General features: G+C 45.6%; 1 protein-coding gene across 9 annotated transcripts in view; it reads left to right on the top strand.

Moving 5' to 3' along the window:
* auts2a (activator of transcription and developmental regulator AUTS2 a) overlaps positions 1-22,396 on the top strand; it is a 369,856-nt gene that overhangs the window by 103,256 nt on the left and 244,204 nt on the right. Inside the window, exon 1 of one of the 9 annotated variants that reach the window (XM_083775551.1) lies at positions 10,595-10,922. The exons of the other annotated variants lie outside the window; for them this stretch is intronic. Within the exon in view, the coding sequence (XP_083631677.1) occupies positions 10,875-10,922 (48 nt within the window). The 5' untranslated portion in view covers positions 10,595-10,874. Of the gene's footprint in view, positions 1-10,594; positions 10,923-22,396 lie in introns of those variants that run through there. 9 annotated transcript variants of the gene reach the window in all.

The raw sequence follows: 22,396 nt of genomic DNA, 5'->3' as shown, positions 1-22,396 counted from the left end.
CACAGCTAATAATACAATGTAAGTGTACTACTTGAATATCATTTTTTTCCTGTTTCCTTTTATTTCTAGCCCCACTAGCGGTGGCGGTGCATGGGGCTCGGAGGATGTCAGTCGGTCAGTCAGTTGGTCCCAAACAGGATATATATATATAACTACTGGATTATCATGGAACTTGTTGTGCAACTTCATGCTACTCAGAGGAGCGACCTTGCTGGTTTTATTGATACTATGGTCTTTCCTTGTATGGTCTTTCCTCGAGCACAACCCATTATTCACTTGCACATAAGACATCTCAAAACAAATTGACTTGTCACTTGTTGAACTAATTGTAGTGATGCCATTGATCAATAATTAGTTGTTACTGGGATAGACAATTAGACATATAGAACATGCCTTATTCCTAGTCTGTTCATCTATATGCCCATGAACTGCTTTGCTATACAAAGACACTTGGAAGTAGGATAATAAAAGTGAATAGTCATTTTTTGAAGATTTTCACCACTAGGTTTTGTGGCCACAATATGTCAGGGATTGTGTGTTTGTTTGTTTTTTGGCATTCTCAGCAAAATTCAGAACTAAACAAAACAGTCATGTGTGGTTACGGTGGCCCTCAAAAGGGACAGACTTAAATTAAAAGAACTTTTTTTATCCCACACACCCTCATATCTCTTGAGGTCCTAATTATGATTGCTTTTTATTTACTGTCCTTGGCTCCAATATATCTGTGCAGCAGCTTGTGTCTAATCCCTCCCCCACCCAATATTTGTGTCTGGCTCCGAGACATTCAGGCATGTGATTGTGTCCATGTGTCTACTGTACACACACAGACACGTCACGCACACACACGCTTCTGCACGCACTTCTGCACACACAAACACACAGTGCATCCTCATATGAGGATTTGAGGGCAAAGGACATTTCTGTTGCAAATTCTCAAATCAGTGCAGGTCAATGCGATATTGCTCGCATAATGAACGAGTTGAAACACCATACTGTTTTATGTGTTTCTTGGACTTAATAGAAATCAGTTTTTCTATTCTCAAATACGTGTGCATGCGGTTATGTCTTGTGGTTAAGCTGCAAATGACCCTTCTCCATGTCCTGTCTCCATTCAGTCTTTTTAGCATACCAGACTCCAGCATACAGTACATGTGGCTTGGGTTATCTTCCCATCTAGTGTACAAGGTTTAGGAAAGCGCATGCATATAGAAACATGGACTCCTATGTATTTGGTTGGCTTTTGTGTTTTCTGATTCTATGTGTCTTTAATTTAGCTGCTGCCTGTCTTGGCACCAGCTTGGCAAAATCTCCTTCAGAGAGATCTTTGATCTCAGTGGGACTATCCTCTATCAGGTTAAGGAAAATGTTTATTACATGCACAACTCTAGGGTGTTAAGAGGCATTGGGTTGCGATTATCACACGCCTCCTGCACCATTAATAGAGAGCCGAAGTCCTGACGTCACTCGCTCATCCCTCTGGTTCACGGAATTTCTCTATGGAGAATAACATGTGGTCATCTTAAAATCGTTTAATATAAGCATTGTGGTCCAAAAATAAACAAGCTGTCTATTGTCAGGGAGATGTCTCTTTATCGTTTGCGACACTCATATGATACAGTATACTGAAACATACTGTTTCTAGCTAAAATGTAACTATTTCAGTAGCAGTAACAATAGCGTTTTCTCTCAGTCAGTTGATTCTTCATATCCATATGAGTGAAACGGCCGGGATGATTTGCTTATTTTTGAGGGGCTCCTATTTACTGTACAGCTTTTGTCCCCACACGTCTCAATATTTGCCATTGACAATGAAAGGGTAATTCAGGTCAAATGTCTGCTAAATCTTGTCCCCACATTTCTCACTATTTGCCATTGACAATGAAAGGAGAAATTAGGTAAGAATTCCGCCAGATATGACGTAAATTAAACATCAAAACATTAAACGCCATTGACAATGAAGGGAAAATGTACGTCATACAGTATGTAGACGAGCAAATCAGCTAACCAATCACATGTCGGTGGGAGTGCTTGCCCAATAGGGGACCACCATTTTTGATGATGATGTACGATGATGTAGGATGATGATGAGCACACCTCGCTTCACACAGGTGTGATTTTTTCAATCACAGTTTTTATATGAGGAGATCTAAAATCCCCCTATGGGGATTACAATGCAAATAAAAAATACATGAACCAGTGGACTTAGCGCCGTCTACCGATATTGACGTCAGACTTCGGTGCTCTATGCTGCAAAGGAAAGGCTTTATCTTTTACTACGTGATGTAAGTTTCAGTGAGAATGACTCCTTCCCTGATGTTTTTCATGACTTTAATTTTCCTCTCTTCTATTTATCTCACTCTTTCGCCATCTCGTCTCTCTCTGGTAATGATTTGGGTGTTTTGTCGTCCAGGTCTTTGGGTGCACACGCAAGGGCTCCAGGCCCCTACTAGCACAAAACACAGCAGTGGTCCAAACTCTGTGGTCCGATCGAATCTGCCAACCCTCCCCACTCACACACACACACACATACACACCCCTCCGGCGCCTCCCTCTCTCATCTCCATCCTTCCCTCTGTTGCCTGCGAGCAATTAGACTTGTGTTTATCTCCATTTCCTGCTTTCATCCGATCCCTCTGTTGGCCGTGGCCGGGACAGCTGGGTCTGTGGGCCGCTTCCCGTGTGGCAGGGAAGAGGAGAGAGGTGTGCGTGCGAAGGCGTTTAGACATGGGGTGGAGGAGGGCTGGAACATCCAGTGGGCTGGCACCGGCCCATGCATCTGAAAGTCATTGGAACGTGGAATTATTTCCTCTCCTGTATTTGTTTTTCCTTTGCAAATTTTTCCTTTTTTTCCTTCACTCAATCGTTAGTCAATATTGCCTGCTGACTTGGGTTAAGAAATTAGTTGCTGGGATCCACCTGTAACTCTCCAGAGGCATTTCTCCAAGGTCACTAGTGTAAACACATAACGTCACTCAGCTTCCATGTGGACTCGATTTATACAAAACAGCCCCTCACAGTTCTGTTGAATTGCAGTGCTGAATCTGGTAAAGAGACGTTTCTCTGGGATCTACTTTTAGGGACACAGCGGGGTGAATATAGCCAGTGTTGCTTCAGGATAGTGGAGCATGTATGAATTTGACCTTTGAGTGATGTCAATGCTGCACACAGAGGAAATAAAGTAAAGTATTGGGGTTAAGGTCATTACACACTGGCGAATTAGCGACGCGATGCGAATAAGCGATCTGAAAATGCGAAATATTGCATGTTGCAGTTCGCCTGCGAATCTCTGCAAAATACGACACCAGAGCGAACAAATAAAAGCGAAAACGGTCGCATTTTCGCACATTCACACATTCGCCACTGATGTGGAAGCTTGCATGGACTTCAATTGTTTTTTTTTAAATGCGAATTATTCGCACGAATATATCGCGTCGCTAATTCGCCAGTGTGTAATGACCTTTACTGAGGACAGCAATGAGACAGGGTTTAAGCCTAGTTCAGACTTGCGACGAGACACTTTTTTTTACCTGATTTATATCTGTAGTACTTCATTGTACAGTATTTCACACCGAAAATATCAACTATTTTCAGTGCGCGGGACGTCATTTGTAAAATCGCAGATCTGAATCACCTAATAAGGCCGAGATTTGTCCTGTTCACATTCCCATGACGGGATTTACAGTACAGTGTTCTGTCATTACAAATCTTGGAATGGAAGAGATTTTGGTCTGTCTGTCCATCGGTATTTCCCTTGAGGATTAACCCTGCTGATTTTGGTGACCCCATGGTCTCTTTAAGACCAAATGTCTGCCCAAAGTGGTGTTAAACCAAATCCTAATGGTCAGTACATATATTCTCCTTGAAGGGTGACTACAGCTGATATTGGTGACCCCATGGCCTTTTCAATGCAGTTACCCTCAGGCCACTTGAACACAAGATATCTTAAAATTGATTAAGTGGATTGCCGGGGTGGGTTTGCTGAGTATAATCAAGCTCCCAAGAACCCTAACAGTTTCAGTCATCCCATGATCTTTACTCTATAGCCAAACTCTTTTGCCAACATTTCAAGTTGCCACTGGAGCAGCAAGATCACTAGTCGGGCTTTTAGACTAATTTTATAATTTTGTCTTTATTTTCAGAGCAAGTCATTTAGAACAAATTATTATTCACAATGGTTGCCTTGTTTGTGCACACTGTATTGAGCTGTTGCCTGTTAACATAACTATGAAAATGTATTATTCATCAGAATAATTCTGTGATCGTTGTTGTTGGGGTAAAAATTGAGAATGTTGCACGCACGCACGCACGCACGCACGCACGCATGCATGCATGCACAGTACTGATCAGCACATCCTGTATGACCAAAACACTGTCTCTACCTCATCTGTTCTCCTTGTATTGTTGTCATCATCAGTCCTCTCGTTGGCAGCCTTCAAACTGTGGCTAAATGATTTTACACTCAGTAAATTGAATCGCTCGTGTGTACGGATAAAGTTACTAAGCTGATTATTTCATCCAAATTCCTATTCCTAGTCAGTCCATACCTGGTCCAAGCATAATATTATATATTATTTTAGATATTGTTTCCATGCACTGTGTGACAATTTCACTTGGGCAAACATTTCATTTTTTGCCAGACTGGTCCTCCCAAAAAAGAGAAAATGCACGTTATTACTGAGGCTCACAGAGCTCATTGCCAGTCCTCACTCCTCACTCTGCTTACAGCATGTCATCTGTGCCATAATCCTCTGTATTAGCAGCAGCGGCGGGGGGGGGGGGGGGGGGGGGGGGGGGGCTAACGTGATTTCCTGGCTGTGGCCTATACATGGGGACTCTGGCACTGTATTTATCTGGCCATCAGAGAGACATTCAGTTTCAACTCTTAACAGTTTGACTGTTTTTTACGATTAACCCGCATTTTAATCAACCCCCCTTCACTGCCGAGATTGTTGTATTACCTTTAGAGCATACGCTGAATTATTTGGGCTTTTAATCCGCGAAAATCCATCAAAAAAAGCTCCCGTGGTTTGTTATGATCTGTGTGTAGCATCCACCATCTTGGTGCACCCGGAAGACGCACACAAGATTGGTTTCAATGAGGCGTTGCACCCAATGCATTTCCATTGGCCTCAATTTCCCAGAAGCCCTAGCAGCCCACAGCATGTGACGATTTCCGGTTTCGTCATCACAGCGAAGGCATCCAGTCTCATACTCCGCGACGAAGACGGATTTTCTTTTGATTCATTACATTACGGCGGATTAAACACATAAAACAAAAGGCGGGTATGTCCGATACGGCAGCGACATTAACCTGGAGTAATCCATTCCCGGCACGGAAACTGTTAATATGCTGTGTGGAAAGCAGGAAATGGCCTTTTGTGTAGTTCGGCCAATACAGCCCGCGGAGACGCGGACGAAAGGAAACAGGCGCTGTGCCGTGCCATGTCATGGTGGGCCACTGGCTCTGGGTGCGTGCGGAGATGTTGGAGAGAGAGAGAGAGAGAGAGAGAGAGAGAAGCAAGTGAAAGGGAGATCTGAGACATTAGCAGGTACACTGGGTTCACATCTATGCCTCTCTCTCTCTCTTTCTCTCTCTCTCTCTCTCTCTCACCTCTTAACAGTGCACTCCATGTTCCACTGTGAATGAATGGTTCCATGTGTGTAAGCCCCCCCCCCCCCCCCCCAGGTAGACCCACCAGGGGGTCAAGGGCGAGAGACATGGTGAATATTTCAGCACGTTTTGAACAAGTTCCCACTGCTCAATGTCTCTCCGAGGGCTCTCTCCCCCCTCTGCTTACATTTGATTATGTAAGCGCCTGCATGCGTTACATAGCGGCGCCATTAGAGCCTTAAGCGCCTTTAAAGATTAAACACACCTCTAAGTCAAGAGCATTTAGGGGAAGCATAGCTTGAGGTTTTTCTTTTTTTCTGTCTCTTTCTCTTTCACGGCAGGAGTTTTCATACAGGAAAGAATTGCAACGGGCTGAGGCGTTTCTGCTGATGATGTTGGAACATCTGGGCTTTGTTGTAGGATGGGAGAGAGAGCGAGAGAAGGGGAGTGTGCGGCACGCCAGCCATGTTGTCCTGTTAGCATCCCTCAGGCACGCACGCACGTGCGCACACACACACACACACACACACACACACACACACACACACACACACACACACTTGCACGCTCACACACATTGTCTGAACTCCTGTCTGCAGTGTGCCCAGGAGATGCAGTGCCTCCAGCTGGGAGGCGTCTGTGCAGGCGGCCAGCCCGAAGGCCTCTCTAGGCAGCTTTTCCGTTGGGGCCCCGTGGGAAGGAGACGTTTAACAAGGAAGGAATCAAAAGAAAACACGTCCAGGCATAGCCCCCCCCCCCCCCCCCCCCCCCCCCCCCTCTTCCATTTGCATGGATGTCACCTGTTAGTGATACTGTACCTATACTGTAAGTGTAATGTTATATAGCACTACCATAACCTTATCTCATTCTTAATTCCTAATATGCTACCATGTTCCTCGTGAAGTGAAGCGCTTATTATGATTTTCTTCAATTGAATGGTATATTTATTGGTACATTTTGAATGCAACTTCACCAGTACATCACAACGTTAGAGACGTGAGTTCTATGAACAAACAGTTTTTCTATACGGTAAAAGCTCTTGTGAACTGGTGGGGAAAGAGAGAGGAGAGAGAGAAAGAAATTGTTTAAGAAAAGATTGAGAATGGGTCGAGAGAGCATTAGATATAGTGAGAGAGAGCTTATCTGTTATTTACTGGGTTGAGAGAGCATGGGTTCTAAGTGAGATAGTGTGTGAGTGTTCTGGCAGCGACGCTGTCTGCACCCGGGGCCAAACTGTTCAATGGACAAAATGCTTCCTAAGATCAATGTTAGTGTAAGAGAAAGATAATATATATATATATATTTGCAGTGTTAAAGTAGCATATCTCTGGCTTTTAGTAGGTAGGTACAGTAGTGTGCGTTGGGAGTGGGAAAGAGAGAAAGAGTTAAATTAGATGGTCTACCAGTCAGATCTGCATGTCCCAAATACATATTTTATCATCCCCAAATGCCTAGTCTTGTGTGCTTATCAGGGGGGCAGTCAGCCAGATATTTCGTGAAGCCTCATTTGAAATCGGTAGTTCATATAATGGCCTGTTGTGGCGCTGGACTGGACCCAAAAAGCCCCATAGCTCCATAGAGGCCCATGTATTTTGGCCCAACTTCACCTAGACTGTATTACCTTAATAAACATGGTCATGAATACTTTCTTCTTCCAGTCACTAGTTTAAAGTCTCATTTCTAATGTCATAATATTCTTTTTGGAAAATTATGGTCCCATTAATTAAAATAATGACCATAACGTCGCGTATGTTCTGAGGGGCGTGGCTACCGTTACCGTCTATGATCGGGATTCCCCTCCCACTCAAGAGTCTTCTCCTCCCACTCGAGTCAAAATAAAAACCAACAGAGAAGAAGGGGGGAAGTCCTGCCTCGTTGTCTGGGCAGCCAATGGCCAGCTGGACCCAAACGGAGCCAGCCAATGGCCAGCTGGTCCAAAACGGATCTAGAAAGATGGCGATTTACAGTGCATTAGAATGCAAGGGATTTCAGGCTTCATTTTACGTTCATGTTAGACCCGGGGAACGCTTTGTCCATATTTTTTACAGTCTATGGTGCTTATATAGACATCTCTAGTACTTAATGATCGGGTGTCGGGTGTCTCCATTATTCATCTATGGTGGGAACAGTCACATGACGGTGACGGCACTTAACACATTAACTCACATTAAAGCCAGGTATTTATTAATTCATTATTCTGCCACTGCCATATAAACAAACGCTGAGTAGTGACGGGCGATTGTCTTTTCTTTCACCCAGAAAATACATTTCCATAAAGAAAATTGTAAATCTGTTAACATTGAGGCCGGTGGAGACAGCGTTTTCACTTCTGGTTCATTTCCGGTTTTATCTGTCTCCTAGCAACCTAGAACCATTCATACGTTGGCAAAAGAGCGACCTCTAGCGTAAAACTGCCATCTCGTCCATGACAGTGAATCTCGTCCATGGCAGTGAATCTCGTCCATGAGTTGGATTTCAAATCACAAGATATCTTGTCAATGACAGTGAATTACAGTAGCCATTAAGGAGGGCATGAGGGAATGACTCTCCCACTGCATGCAGTTTTTACACAGTCAATGTACTGGTGGTCCGGAGACCCCCAGCGGTCCTAAAATAAATCACACTCGTGTTTCGTGCACTCTTATCGTCATACATCATCATACATCACATTCCGTGCTCACTGCTCAGCCAATCAAATCATCTCAAATTTGGTGCACACAAACACACAAAGTTGGGCATAGGAGGGGCTAGCGCCCCCACATTCCGTGCTCAGCCAATCAAATCATCTCAAATTTGGTACACCCAAACACACAAAGCTGGGTATAGGAGGGGGTAACACCCCTCAATAACTGGGGGTCCTTTAAATGCAAAAGATTGATAATCACTGCTCGAATGCACATCAGAAATGAGTAGCCACTGCTCCTGTCACTTGGCATTACAGTGCAGCACTGTGGACTCCCTGTGGGTGGCATGAGACCAGGACAAATCACCCCATACAGTATATAACAAAATGTCGTTGTGCATGTGAATACTGAAACAGTGAATTAAAGAAACATGCCATCAAGCTATACAGTATATCCACATTTGCAGCTCGCTGTCTGCCAGGCCTCACTTCTTCATAGTCGTCCCCAGTATCGCTAATTAGTTAGCAGCTAATGTAATTGCGATTGTTTCTAATCTACTTCTGTCTGTAATAGAAGGATTGTATCAGTGTAACTTAGGGGGAAGACAAATGTAGCTATGTCCCATGGGATAAAGTAGCCCCCGCAAGCTGCCAGACATTTCACACTATAGTCATAAGATGACATGATTATATACACAAACTGTGTGTGTATGGGATCCAGACCGCATGCACCAGGGAGAGTGGCAGAATGTAAACATAGGCTGGGTGGCCCTGTCGGCTCTGTGGATGTGGCCATTTTAGTCGTCCTATACTCTCACAGTGGGTTTTTACTTTTAAAGGCCTAATACTTAGTTGTATTTGGCAATGAGGTGCCCCCTTTGAAACCCTGCTGCCACACTACAGACTTTGTTTAGTGACTGAAGGCATTTATTCACTCTGAACTGAGTCTTTGATAAAAAGGGCCGACTGCTAGTAACAGATTAACATGATTGTATAACACAAACATTTAACAAGGATTTTGAATCTGTAAATATTGGCATAAAATGGTGTAATTAAGCTTCAGATAGATCTGCCAGGGTGTTTTGTCAGCATTGTCCAATTTTCTGTGGTAAATAATCCAGATAAACAATCCAGATCACAGCCAATGCATCTAAGTGTTTGCCATAGTATGAAGCGACATTTTCAACCAGCATTGTTACAAAGGACACTGAGCATGGCGCTCAATCCTTGAAGCTATCATGAACGGTTAAGCCATATCTGAGACTGTCACGACATGACTGTATTTGACAGAACATTTTGCAGGCACATTTGTTCAGCCGTCAGAATGTATTTGGCTTGTGGGAACTCTTAGCCTTTGGGGTCAGACCAACATCAAGGACTGTTATCTGTAGAAATAAAAAAGCAGACAGTGTTACTCTACGGGGGGGGGGGGGGGGGGCAAGATTGAAATTGATACAGGGGGGGGGGGGGGTGGCTTCGAGTTAACCGAGGTCGGGCTCAAAGTGCTCAGTGGTGCTTAGAAGAGAAGGATAAAAAGAACTGAGGGGGAGATGTGAACAGAAAATGGATATATTGTTTGAGCAAGGGTTAGGAAAAGACGAGGGGGAAAATCACTGGAGCAAGAGTGGGGAGAAAAGACGGGCAAACTGGTAAACCAGAGAGCGAGAGGGAGAGAGAGGGAGAGAGAGAGAGAGAGAGAGATATGGGGAGGTCAGGGTTTTTTTGCCAGGTGCTTGAAAAGCGACTGGACTACATTTGCACACACCACTACTGACGACCGTAAAGACGACCGTACTGGACACATTTTCATGATTATCTGCCTCTAGGCTGGCTCTAAGCCAATGGGAGACATACCCATAAAACCCATAGTCTGAATGGCATAAAAACCCATACAATGAATGCCGCAATGCAGAGTGAGTGAACCAACAAATGAACGTTGGAAACGAACGGAAACGGGCGCTACAAGAGCTAGTTGCACCTGGCAGTTATGACGGAGTCATTATTGTTTTAGGATGGGAGAACTAAGGGAAGGGAAGGGGAGGAAATTCTGCTCTTCTGGCATGTGCCACCACTGATGAACAGAGCTGAAGCCAATCTGAGGAGCTCTGCTGTCAGCTTTCCAAGCTTGCACGCCACGCACTCACACAATAGACACACACACACACACACACACACACACACACACACACACACACACACACACACACACACACACATACACACATCGCACACACATACACACACCCCACACCACCACAACGGACAGAGAGGGAGGGAGAAAACCGTAGCAAGCTCAGAGACTTGGAATGAGGACAAGAAAGAGAGACTGAGGAAGGGACAGTGAGAGAGAGAGCACATGCAGGAAGGAGGGAAGAGCAGGACAAAGTAGCTGAAGCACTTGCTGTTTTTCCCGTGTCATAGTTACCGCATGTTCGTTCCCGTGTCATAGTTACCGCATGTTCGTTCCCGTGTCATTGTTACCGCATTTTAGTTCCTGTGTCATAGTTACAGCGTGTTCGGTGTATACTGTAACTCTCCCTCTGAGAAAGGCTCTTTAGTGTGTTCGGCATATACTGTAACTCTCCCTCTGAGAAAAGCTCTTTAAGTTTTCCCGTGGGCAAACTGAGACCGTCAGGAAGGATGATCAAGTCCAGCTGGTTCTATGTCAAGTTCAAATACAACGAGAAGGTACGTCCATGTGTTTCTTTGCATTCAACCACCCCCCACCCCCCTTAACTTGCTCCACTCAAATTTCCTGCCAGATGTCTGACAGTATGATATTGATAGATTGATACATTATTTAGCTGTACATGTGTATTCTTCACAACTTGACTGTACTCCCCCTGTGTGCGCCTCTCTCAGAAAGCTGTGTGAAATTCATTGTGCATCTTGTGGACGTACAGTAGGGCTAAGGTAAAGTGGAGTTTAAACAGTAATGTACTCCGTGTAATTTCACCCATGGGAATGTTGGCTTCAAACTGCTGATGGTGCTTTTTCATGTTAATATTTCATTGGAAGGCAGTAATGCATACAAAATAGGTTCCCATGTAACATTTGTTTTATACGTTTGGTAGTTTATATATTGCATTATTAATGTGCTTGCTTTAGTGAGCACTACAGTATGTATTTTATGTAATTATATTGTTGTGTTTATGGTGTATATATAGTAATAATATTACATATTATTTCATTATGACATTATCTATATTATATTATTACAATATCAATAATATTAGTTATTATATTTATTAAGAAAACTCACAGAGCCAGTGCGCCACACAGAGGTGTTAATTTAATTTGTACTAGTTATGAGATTTCTTTTACTTTAACCTTTCAACTATATTCAATGTTTAGGTTCAGTGCTCCGGGTCGGTTTTCTGGGTAGGAACCAAAATATCAACAGTCCCTTCCTCAAGACATCTGCCTGTTCTTTTTGACATTAAAAGAAAACCCACGTTTCAATCTTTACATTAGATGTATTGTGACTAGAATGAGTCTACTGCATGATTCCAGCCTGGCGCTTTCCTCTGGAGCGGCACAATGATGAAACTTTAATGCAGAGTGATATCATGGTCTGAACCTTAGATCCTCCATTGGACCTGTCTGATGAAGGCTCTACTCCTGTGTGCAGATGGGGTTACCCAGTACACTGCAAACTAAGCCGGCATCCAGATCTCAGCACTTTGAAAAAAATGCCCACTGCAGCAGGACCACAGTTAAAATTACCATCGGTCTGTCAGCCAGTCAGTCATTCAGCAAACAGGGCAGTCAGTCAGTTCCAGCTGACAGCCTTCAGCTTGCCAGTTGACTAAAGACAGAGGTGATGCTCACTATGCTGACGAAGTGCTCCTGTTAGCATCAGGTATTTGACCTGCAGGGATCAATGGTGCTATCTCGTTACATAAACATAGTCAAGGGTAGCGCCTTTTCACCATGGTTCACATCGTACCTTCCACCTTATAGTGTCATTTTTTGTCCCTTTGAGCGGTGTGCAATTCCTTTGCATGCACTGTATGACTAGCTTTGCCGTATTCAGGCCTATAATAATAGATGAGTGAAGCAGCCTCAGATCAGTTGATCGGAGGAAAAAGTGTGGGGGGAAATGGAGGGAATGGAAAAAAAGAGTTGAGACAAGATGGCTGAGTGATTTATACCGGTGAAACTTCAGAAGTGAACCGCCAAGAAATAAAGATTTAATGGTCAAGCTGTTTCGTTAGTAGCGTTACAAGCCCCATTGAATCAGGGATATCTCCAATTCGTGCTTTGATCGATTGCAAGTACTCCAGACAGCATTTCATTATGGAGATATGAAATATTCAACAATTTCATCAGCCGGTGCAATATATCTGGATAATATTGCAATGCCGATCCGGATTCCCATGTGGCTGTCCACTTTTGATTCTACCTTTTCTGTCTCCCTTCATTGTGCGTTTCTGTGTGTGCTCAGTAGCGTTAATGTAAACAAGAACAAGACATGCCTGTGTACATAAGGGGAGATGGGTTTGGCGTTGCTGACTGGATGTCAGAGGAGAATGGCTTGTGCAGTCTTCTGCTTCTCCCGCTCCTGACTGGGTCCTGCCTCAGCACTAGCCAGGCTTGCATGTGATTGACAGGTTTGCTCTCAGCGGTATGCGAATAGGAAGTGACCTTAAACAAGCGTTGCCATTTTTGAGTGAGTGCGTCCCCCCCATGGCTTCTGGCTCATGATACCCGGGTCACCCAGTCTGGGGAATGGGTAATTGCCACCCCTGTGTGTGGGCTCATGTCCTGGAGTGAGTGGGTACGAGAGAGAGGGGGGGGGGGGGGGGGGGGTCAGTTACATTCCACTGAATGGAAAGAGCACAGAGCTGTTCTGTGTTTCTCCTCTCAGCTCTTTGTCCTCTAAGCCTCTGCCAGCCACCCCAGAGGGCTAACTCTGGGGCCATATACCCAACGAGGGTGAACGGTGACCTCACTCACAGTCTCACACTGGTCTTATTCAATTTAGTGCACACTCTCGCACACAGCTCTGTGATTGATTGATTCAATTTGGACTTTACCTTGATGTCAGGATGTCTGAACTTGGATAGATACCCATCGTGTCTGGCTGAGTGATGAAGCTACACCATTTGGCGGCATGAGTCATGTAGTTACACCATTGGTCAGCCGGTGTAGCCAATTGCAGAGCAATCATCCTTTCATGCTATTGTATGCAGTCTATCCTCAGTTGGCCAAACAGCCAACCAGCCAATCGCTCAATTTTGGCACATCTGGAGGGAGAGATTGTCAATTCTACTACCACTGTATTTACCATATCTGCATTCTTGTGTGCTAAGCATAGTTTGTTGAACCGTAGTGGGTGACTGTAATGGATATAATGACTATGAGAAGTGCAGAATGCTGTGTGGGTTGGCATTTACAGGGTGCACTGCTTATTACAGTCTGCTATGACGCAGAGTTATAGATCAGAGGGAAATGCTGTGACCACCTCTCCTGGGTGGTATCGGCCAATTCAAACATAAAAACCCAGGACGTTTAATCAATTCTACGCAGATTACATTACATTTTACATTCAGAGTAAAAAAGGCTTTTACTAGGATTTCACGGTGAATGGGCCATGCCATATGATAAATCTCCTTTCAACAGTGCGATACTATAGGAGATGTTCTATAGGAGTTGTTCACCTGCCTTCTTGCTGCTTTATGAATCGTATCAGACTTGGTTCCCTGCATCAGAAAGTTCCTTTGGGGTAACCATCCCATGCTATAGCCTCCCTATACTGGCAAAAAGTCTTCTCCAGTAATGAAAGAGTTGATCTGCATGACAGTTTTATCCGTTCACCCGTCTGCCCATGCCGGGAGGACTTTAATGAGAGTTTATTGGAGCCAGTTTAATTTATTTATGCTTAAAAGCTTTAAGTGGTAAGAGGCTTATAGAACTTTTGACCTGAGCAGTGCTTGTCGCGGAGCGGGGCCTGCATGCCAGCTCCTTTTTTCCCTTTTTTTCAGAAAAAGCGCACTTGCTTTTTACAGACACATTGATATTCTAGGAGAGTGCTCCACAGCTTGCCGGGGGGATTACTGGTAAATCCCTGCAAACTCCAGATGTTTTCCCAGGCAACACACAGCAAGGAAACATCCCCTGTAAACATCTGTCAGACAAAAGCCTTTGGCCACAGAGGAGACGAAGCAGAGTTGGGGGGTGGGTGGGGGCTAAAGTAGCTACATGAGGCAGATTCTCACTGTGTTAGACCTATTTGTTCATGAAGAGCTAAGTGGTTCTTAGAGTGCTTCTTGTGTAACTGCCTATCCCGCTTTTCAAAGCTGGCTGGAGTATTTAGTGGTTACCCAGGAGCATTCTCTGTTAGAGCAGTTAGACCACCAATGGAGACTACATTTTAGCATTGTGAATCTTTAGGCAAACATCATCGTTATTATTACCACTGGGGAGACGGGTGACAGCCGGAATGTAGACGGCAGGGGAGCAGTATGGGATGGCACCCCAGCCTGTGTCTTCTGTGCGGATGAAGCCCAACAAACCCATGGTGAGGCCTTTAGGAGGGCCATTCAAGCTGCAAGTGGAGCCTGCAGCACCACCACTGCTCAGGTGGAGCCTGCAGAACCATTGCGGCTCAAAAATCCACCACTCCTGTATGAAGTGCCTGGTGCTGGGAGTCTGGTGCAACGCACAGGTTCTGGCCATGGTGAGAGCAGGAGTGGACCTGGTGAGACGTAGGAGGGGCCCGGACAGAGCCTAGTCCTTCCACGTGCCAGTTCCTCTCACTCCCAGTCTCGGCAGAATAGTTCCGGAGTAAGGGGTTGTGTGGTCCTTCCCTAATGGGACTGATCGATGGTAGCTACTGGGACGTAAGTCGGGACTTGATCACCCCAGCTGGGTCACCTAAGTGAGGGGTATGATGTTGCGAGACCCGAAACCAGGATGACCTTGGGATACATCACTGAGGATACGTCCCAGGTGCATCCATGCAATTATTTTTGTTTGTTTTAGGGGTCAAGTCCAACACAGAGAAGACCCCTTATTGTTTTCATACATATTCTGCCTATTTCTCGCAGTTTTGGCATTTCTGTGCTGTCGTTTTCCATTAAATTCAGCAATATGGTGTCATGGTAATCTCTCAAGAACTGAAGCTCACAGTCATTCATCAAAGAACCTCTGACATTTAGATCTCCCAATGAATGAATTATATGATCTGATCTATCCAGTTGTTTACGTCAAAATAGCGACGTCTATGTGGTTAACCACTCCCCCTTGAAATTGCATTTCCATTCATTTGTGCAGAGTCTGGACCCTGCTAATGCATGGTTGACTGCGGGAGTACAGCGTTGACAGACAACCCCTTCAGCCAATCAGCGTGTCCAGTATCCAAGGTTATGGCTTGAGCCCGTCTTATCGCTGCTTGCCGGTTGTCGCTATATTTATTATTATTATTATTATTTTTATTTTTATTAGGATTAATATAAAGAACGTTTTTGTCACAACTCATTCGGGTACAAGAAGCTAAATGCAATTTTGATCAGTCCACATACAGTATCACTATGATTATTATTTGTAATAGTAGTAGTAGTACTAGTAACATGCATTACTAGTTAATCAGCTCAGAATGACTGCAGCTCAGAATGACTGCAGATTGAGGTACAGTCACAGGAGTTAATGTTGTTACAGTAATCCTCATCTCTGTCTGGCTGTATGGTTGTGCCACTGCTATCATCCCCCTCAGCCAGAGTTCTGGCCCGGGAAGGATTGCATGTCCCGCTGCCGTGTTTGTGTTAATTTGCTGGATATAAACATGGTGTCTGGGCTCGTGTAACAAGCCTCTCTGTATCCCTCTAGTCCCCTGGTGGAACAGAATGGAGTGTGTATCCCTCTAGTCCCCTGGTGGAACAGAATGGAGTGTGTGTGTCTCTAGTCCCCTGGTGAAACAGAATGGAGTGTGTGTATCCCTCTAGTCCCCCGGTGGAACAGAATGGAGTGTGTGTGTCTCTAGTCCCCTGGTGGAACAGAATGGAGTGTGTGTCCCTCTAGTCCCCTGGTGGAACAGAATGGAGTGTGTCCCTCTAGTCCCCTGGTGGAACAGAATGGAGTGTGTCCCTCTAGTCCCCTGGTGGAACAGAATGGAGTGTGTGTGTCTCTAGTCCCCCGGTGGAACAGAATGGAGTGTGTCCCTCTAGTCCCCCGGTGGAACAGAATGGAGTGTGTGTCCCTCTAGTCCCCTGGTGGAACAGAATGGAGTGTGTGTCCCTCTAGTCCCCTGGTGGAACAGAATGGAGTGTGTGTGTCTCTAGTCCCCCAGTGGAACAGAATGGAGTGTGTCCCTCTAGTCCCCTGGTGGAACAGAATGGAGTGTGTCCCTCTAGTCCCCTGGTGGAACAGAATGGAGTGTGTGTGTCTCTAGTCCCCCGGTGGAACAGAATGGAGTGTGTCCCTCTAGTCCCCCGGTGGAACAGAATGGAGTGTGTGTCCCTCTAGTCCCCTGGTGGAACAGAATGGAGTGTGTCCCTCTAGTCCCCTGGTGGAACAGAATGGAGTGTGTCCCTCTAGTCCCCCAGTGGAACAGAATGGAGTGTGTGTCCCTCTAGTCCCCTGGTGGAACAGAATGGAGTGTGTCCCTCTAGTCCCCTGGTGGAACAGAATGGAGTGTGTCCCTCTAGTCCCCTGGTGGAACAGAATGGAGTGTGTGTGTCTCTAGTCCCCTGGTGGAACAGAATGGAGTGTGTGTGTCCCTCTAGTCCCCCAGTGGAACAGAATGGAGGGAGAAAGAGCAGGGATGGGTAGAGTGTGGATCACTGAGCATTCGCTTCTCAGCGAGACAGAGACAGTCTCTCAGTGTAGCCGTTAGAGACATGGTGCAACACACACACACACACACACATACACACACACACACACACACACACACACACACACACACACACACACCACCCCTCACACTTGCTAGTGCTTTACGCTTACTTACTACCTGTCACCTTTTAGCACACTCACACATGTGCGTGTGCGTTGAGCGTGTGCGTGCATGCATGCGTGTCCTCAGAGTAGAGCCTCCGCAAAGCTCATTATTAGTTCAATGAATTCCCGCTGGAATGGTGAAGCCCTGCTTGCCCAGTCTGCTGCGCCCAGATCTGGTCTACAGTTACATCCTGCTGGATGACTGGGCATTGGGGAGGGGCGGCGGGTTCCCATAGTTTTTAGGCCATTCAGCCACATTGCACAGACCCCTCAAACCCATTGACTGAAAGACTCCTCTGTTGTGCGTGCACACACAACGCGCACACATGCATACACTGAGTAGATATTCAGACATATGCTTGATTCATAGTTGTGAGCCATTGCCACAGACCAAAAATCGCCCATCCATAACAACGCACCATGTTGCAACGTTTGTGAGCTTGTAAATCAGTTGTTTTCGGTAGGTGACGGCACCCGCGTGCAACTAAGTACATGTACTCAGGCTATACACACATACTTTGGCAGCCACTCAGAGCAGTGGGAATCGTGTGGAGGGATAAGGTCACATGCTCCCAGACAGACTGTTGGGCAGCTTTGGGAATGAACAATCACTTTTTGTCTGAATGTAAACTTATGTAACTGTCACTGGAAATACTGGCACTCACTGCCATTGTCCGAAGAAACCCCCCTGGGCTGGACCGAGCTGGGTGTCTGTCCGACTTGGTCAGTATGGTAGAACACATTTACACACATGTGCACATTCACAATCTCACAAATACACACACAAATTAGAGAATTTGTGGATCATTATTTTCTGTCTTGACAACATCACTTGGATTATTATACACATCTAGGTATTCTTTGTGCCAGTGCCCGGCTGCCAGCAATTTAAAAGGCAACGCTAATTGGCTACCATGTGTTTGGCAAACTGAGTTTGGAGATGCACAGAAAAACTTTGGCCCAAAGTACGGTATACTGTGCAGGGAAAGGAGATATATAGAGAGAGAGGCTGTGAGGGTGAAACGAGGTACAGTATAGAGTGAGTGGCAGAGCGGGCAAGAGGAGAGTGCATATCAAAGAGAGTGAGCCATCTGTTAGTACGGGCTGCACACAGCTGCTGGAGGAGATGCAAGATGTCTGAACAAAGACTGACAAGATAGAAGATGACAGGAAACAGATTTTCATCCTTTTTTTTGTCCTCCTGGTCCTGGAAGAGGAGAGGATGACCGACAGAATGCTGTGATGTTTCCCAGTATCCAGATGCTCTCCTCTCCTCTCCTCTCCTCTCCTCTCCTCTCCTCTCCTCTCCTCTCCTCTCCTCTCCTCTCCTCTCCTCTCCTCTCCTCTCCTCTCCTCTCCTCTCCTCTCCCCTCGTCTCCTCTTCTTTTTTGTTTGTTTTTGCCTTGATCTCCTAGAAAACTTCTACCATTACATCCCTGGCAGGATACTTTGGCCATTTATATTTCTGTTCCACTGAGTAAGAGCAGAGCATTTCTCATCTTCACATCGTACAGTATGCAAATTCCAAATTATCCAACGTGCTTTACTGAGTACACTATTCCTTTTTTCTAGTAGAATTATTGTCAGACCTTAAACTTGCATTCTGTAAATTATTTAGCCTTGGTAATTGACCTACTGCAGCTAAAGTAGATACAAATCTTTCCGCTCATTTATTCACATAAATGAAGCCATGCTGGTGCGTGTTCAGTTAGTTTTAGGAAAGCGAGTAACGAGCCTTATGTTAATTAGTGTGAGCCTTGTTACATCAGCGCCGGTCTCTCTCTACTTAACTAGTTCTATTCCCCTCTGTGGCCTCTTTCCCCCTACACACTTAATTTGAACAGAAAGTACAGTCTATTTCTAAATAGGGCAGTGGTGTACACAAGAGCCTGGCTGCAATCATTAAGCCCATTTTCTGCCAGCTTAGAGCTGTTGAAACATCGGTAATGGAAAGAGAGGGCGAGAGAGAGTCCCTGTCTGTCTCTCTCTCTCTCTCTCTCTCTCTCTCTCTCTCTCTCTCTCTCTGTGCTGTCTATGTCCATGGTGTAATGTGTGATGTGTGACATTGGGCACTGTAATACCATAATGACCCTAATTGTCTAATCACTCTAATATGCGGCTGCTGCTCTCGGACATGACAAGGGCGAGGCGAGCTAATAAACGCTGATTACTGTCACTTGAAAGAGGCACAGGAGGACGAGAAGAAAAAAAAGTTTGCCACAGGGGAAGCCTGTCTTTCCCCTCTCTATACTAATATCGATCTATAGAATTGTGTGTGTGTGTGTGTGTGTGTGTGTGTGTGTGTGTGTGTGTGTGTGTGTGTGTGTGTGTGTGTGCGTGTGCGTGTGCGTGTGCGTGCGTGCGATGAGCAGAGGAAGAGTGACAGCGGCAGAGGCTGCAAAAGGTCAATTTGTGGAGCCGGTGACCGAGTGAAAGACTGATGATGACGGAGGGAGGGAGGGAGAGAGATAGATAGAGTGAGAGCTACTGTGACAAGCTGTCATTTCCCCCGGCTGGTGGATTGACAGTCCAACAGCCTCTGTGGAACAAAGCTTTCACCTTTACCAGTCTATAGTCCTACAGTATGTATGCTTACATTATGTAACGTATGGAGACAGATATGATCGGGGGCTCTCCATCCATACCCTCTGTACTTTTTCATACGGCTGCACCAAGCCCCAGAGCTTAAACGTAAAGCATAGAAGGGATTTGACAGTAGATATGCTTGTCGCTTTCCTGTGCGCAAATTAGTCTCCATATACTAAGGGAGAATAAATGAGGGGAAGGGCTTGTGTGTGTGTCGTGTGCGTGCGTGCATCCTGAGACGATTGCGTGTTATGTGTGTATCTTTACGTTCATGCGTGTGGCGTGTGTCTATAGTTGATGTATTTTACCATCTCTCACATATGAAGTCCTCATTTGCACCACTCCCCAGATACAGTACAGGTGCAGGAGGTCAAGTTCTACCGCTGTTGCCTACGGCATCTCTTTGTGGTTTGCCAGCTGCACGGTCGCAGAAAGAAAGTCACTTCAGGGGGTCATAAACACGTCCCAGAGGATCATGGCATCTCTGGAGGAGACACTGTAGTAGAAGCCAACAGCATCATCAAGGACTCATCCCACCAAGGTCATGACCTGGAACTTCTGCCCTCAGGGAGGCGCTATAAGATCATTAATGCAAGGACAAACAGACTGTTGAATGTTGTGGTTCCACCCATCCAGAGCCCATTCATTTTCTTCCTGTAGAGATTTCCAAATTATTTGAATAACTTTCCACAAGAGATCTCGAGGAAAGCACAGACCCAACACCAACAAACTTTTGCTTTTGAAAAATTGTGAAAAAGTGGTGCAAATCTTTGGAAATATATTCTGTCACAGCAAACGTTTTTAACTCATATCTTCGTTTTCTGGAGAGGGGCCCTGGGCCCATATTTGCAGTTGGGGGTCGGCGGCCAAATACCGGTACATGTATTTGTCCTTGCCATGAAACAGTTTGAGGACCACTGACATAGAAACAGAGGTTTTTCAGAAAACTGTCAGGATTTGGAAGACATTTTGTAGAATCTGTTCTCAGGTCTAAATGAGTTAAGACTCACCTGTGGCTTCCGCATGCGGTCAGGGCCAAATCAGTCTGTGTGGCTCCATGCACGTGTGTGCGTGCGTGCGTGCGTGCGTGCGTGCGTGTGTGCGTGCGTGCGTGTGTGTGCATGTGCTATTGGGATTTCTCTCCAGTACACAGGATAGCTTCCATTCATTATGTAGCTACAACCCAGCCCCACCCCCTCCCACACCCACACACACTCACACGCACACACGCACGCACGCACACACACACACACACACACACACACACACACACACACACACACACACACACACACACACTCACAAACAGCACAGAAATAAAACAAGGTTAAAATTGGCATGAAATTTCTCTCAGTGGATCAAGCAGGGTAGTGTGAGTGTGTGTATGCGTGCGTGTGTGCATGCATGCGTGCACACGTGTGCAGAAGGGGGTATTCGCCTTTATCTGTGCCCCATCTTTTATTAATTGCCCAGGCACTGAGCCTGCCAGTTGCTCCATGATCATTAATGCATGCACGGAATAGCATATTTACATGTTCTCATGCATTATACATGAGCTGGGGGGAGAAGGGGGTTCTGTGTGTTGGAGAACCCTCTGCCCACAGGTCCTACATTTTCCTGTGTGTGTGTGTGTGTGTGTGTGTGTGTGTGTGTGTGTGTGTGTGTGTGTGTGTGTCCGTGTGTGTATGTGCGTGCACTCATGTGCGTGTGTGTGTGTGCTCGTCGGTGTTATTTGTGCACACTTGTGGGTGTGTGGACTGATTTGCATTAAGCCGTGCCGAGAGCTCCTCTCGCAGCCAGGCCTCCTGTCTACCCCTGAGACGCTGGCCCAGTAAACAGCCTTTCCTTGGCTTTTTACACGGGGCACAAAAGCATAAATTAGGCATGAACATGTTGACAGAGGCAGACAACTGTAGTTGTCTCTGTCATCAGGGGGAGTTGTATCTGGAAGTGTTTGTTGTCGATGTTATTGTAAGGACAATTAAGCACTTTAGGAGCCCTGTTCCTTGTCTTCCATGCCGTCTGTGATTCCTCTGCTGTTGTTACATCCATGCACTCGTCCTCGACATGAGCATTTGGTGCACTGTGGATTGGAATGGTTTGAAAATATCAGTGAAAGTTCTGTCTCGTTGGTAACAGCAAGAAATGGAGTTTGTCTGTCTTTCCCTTGCTCTCTCTCTCTCTCTTTGTCTTTCACAGCAGAAGGCATGATTAATCAGGTTAATGCACAACTCATCATTGATCCGTTCTCCACCAAGGTACATCGATCAACGATTCACCAACATGCTGTGCATTTGACCTAACTTACTCGACCCAGGTGATATTGCTCATATTGATCATAGGCTGGTCCACAGCCTTTAGAATAACCAAATGGATGAGAGAGGGCTGGTATGTTGTAATTTGTTTGGTGCGGTTCTGTTGTGGTGCGGCACTGAGCTGTGTGCTAATAGAAAAAGCCCTGCTCAGTAATTGGAATTGATTCACTAACAATTTAATTAATCACCGTGGTTACATCTGTGGTACTCATGAAGCCACACTGTGTGTGTGTGTGTGTGTGTGTGTGTGTGTGTGTGTGTGTGTGTGTGTGTGTGTGTGTGTGTGTGTGTGTGTGTGTGAGAGACACACACACACAC

This window comes from Protomyctophum parallelum (assembly GCF_964188405.1).
Source record: "Protomyctophum parallelum genome assembly, chromosome: 1".
NCBI classification, from domain to species: domain Eukaryota; kingdom Metazoa; phylum Chordata; class Actinopteri; order Myctophiformes; family Myctophidae; genus Protomyctophum; species Protomyctophum parallelum.
Note: the sequence above shows the minus strand (reverse complement) of the source record. Positions and strands in the feature narration are given on the sequence as shown.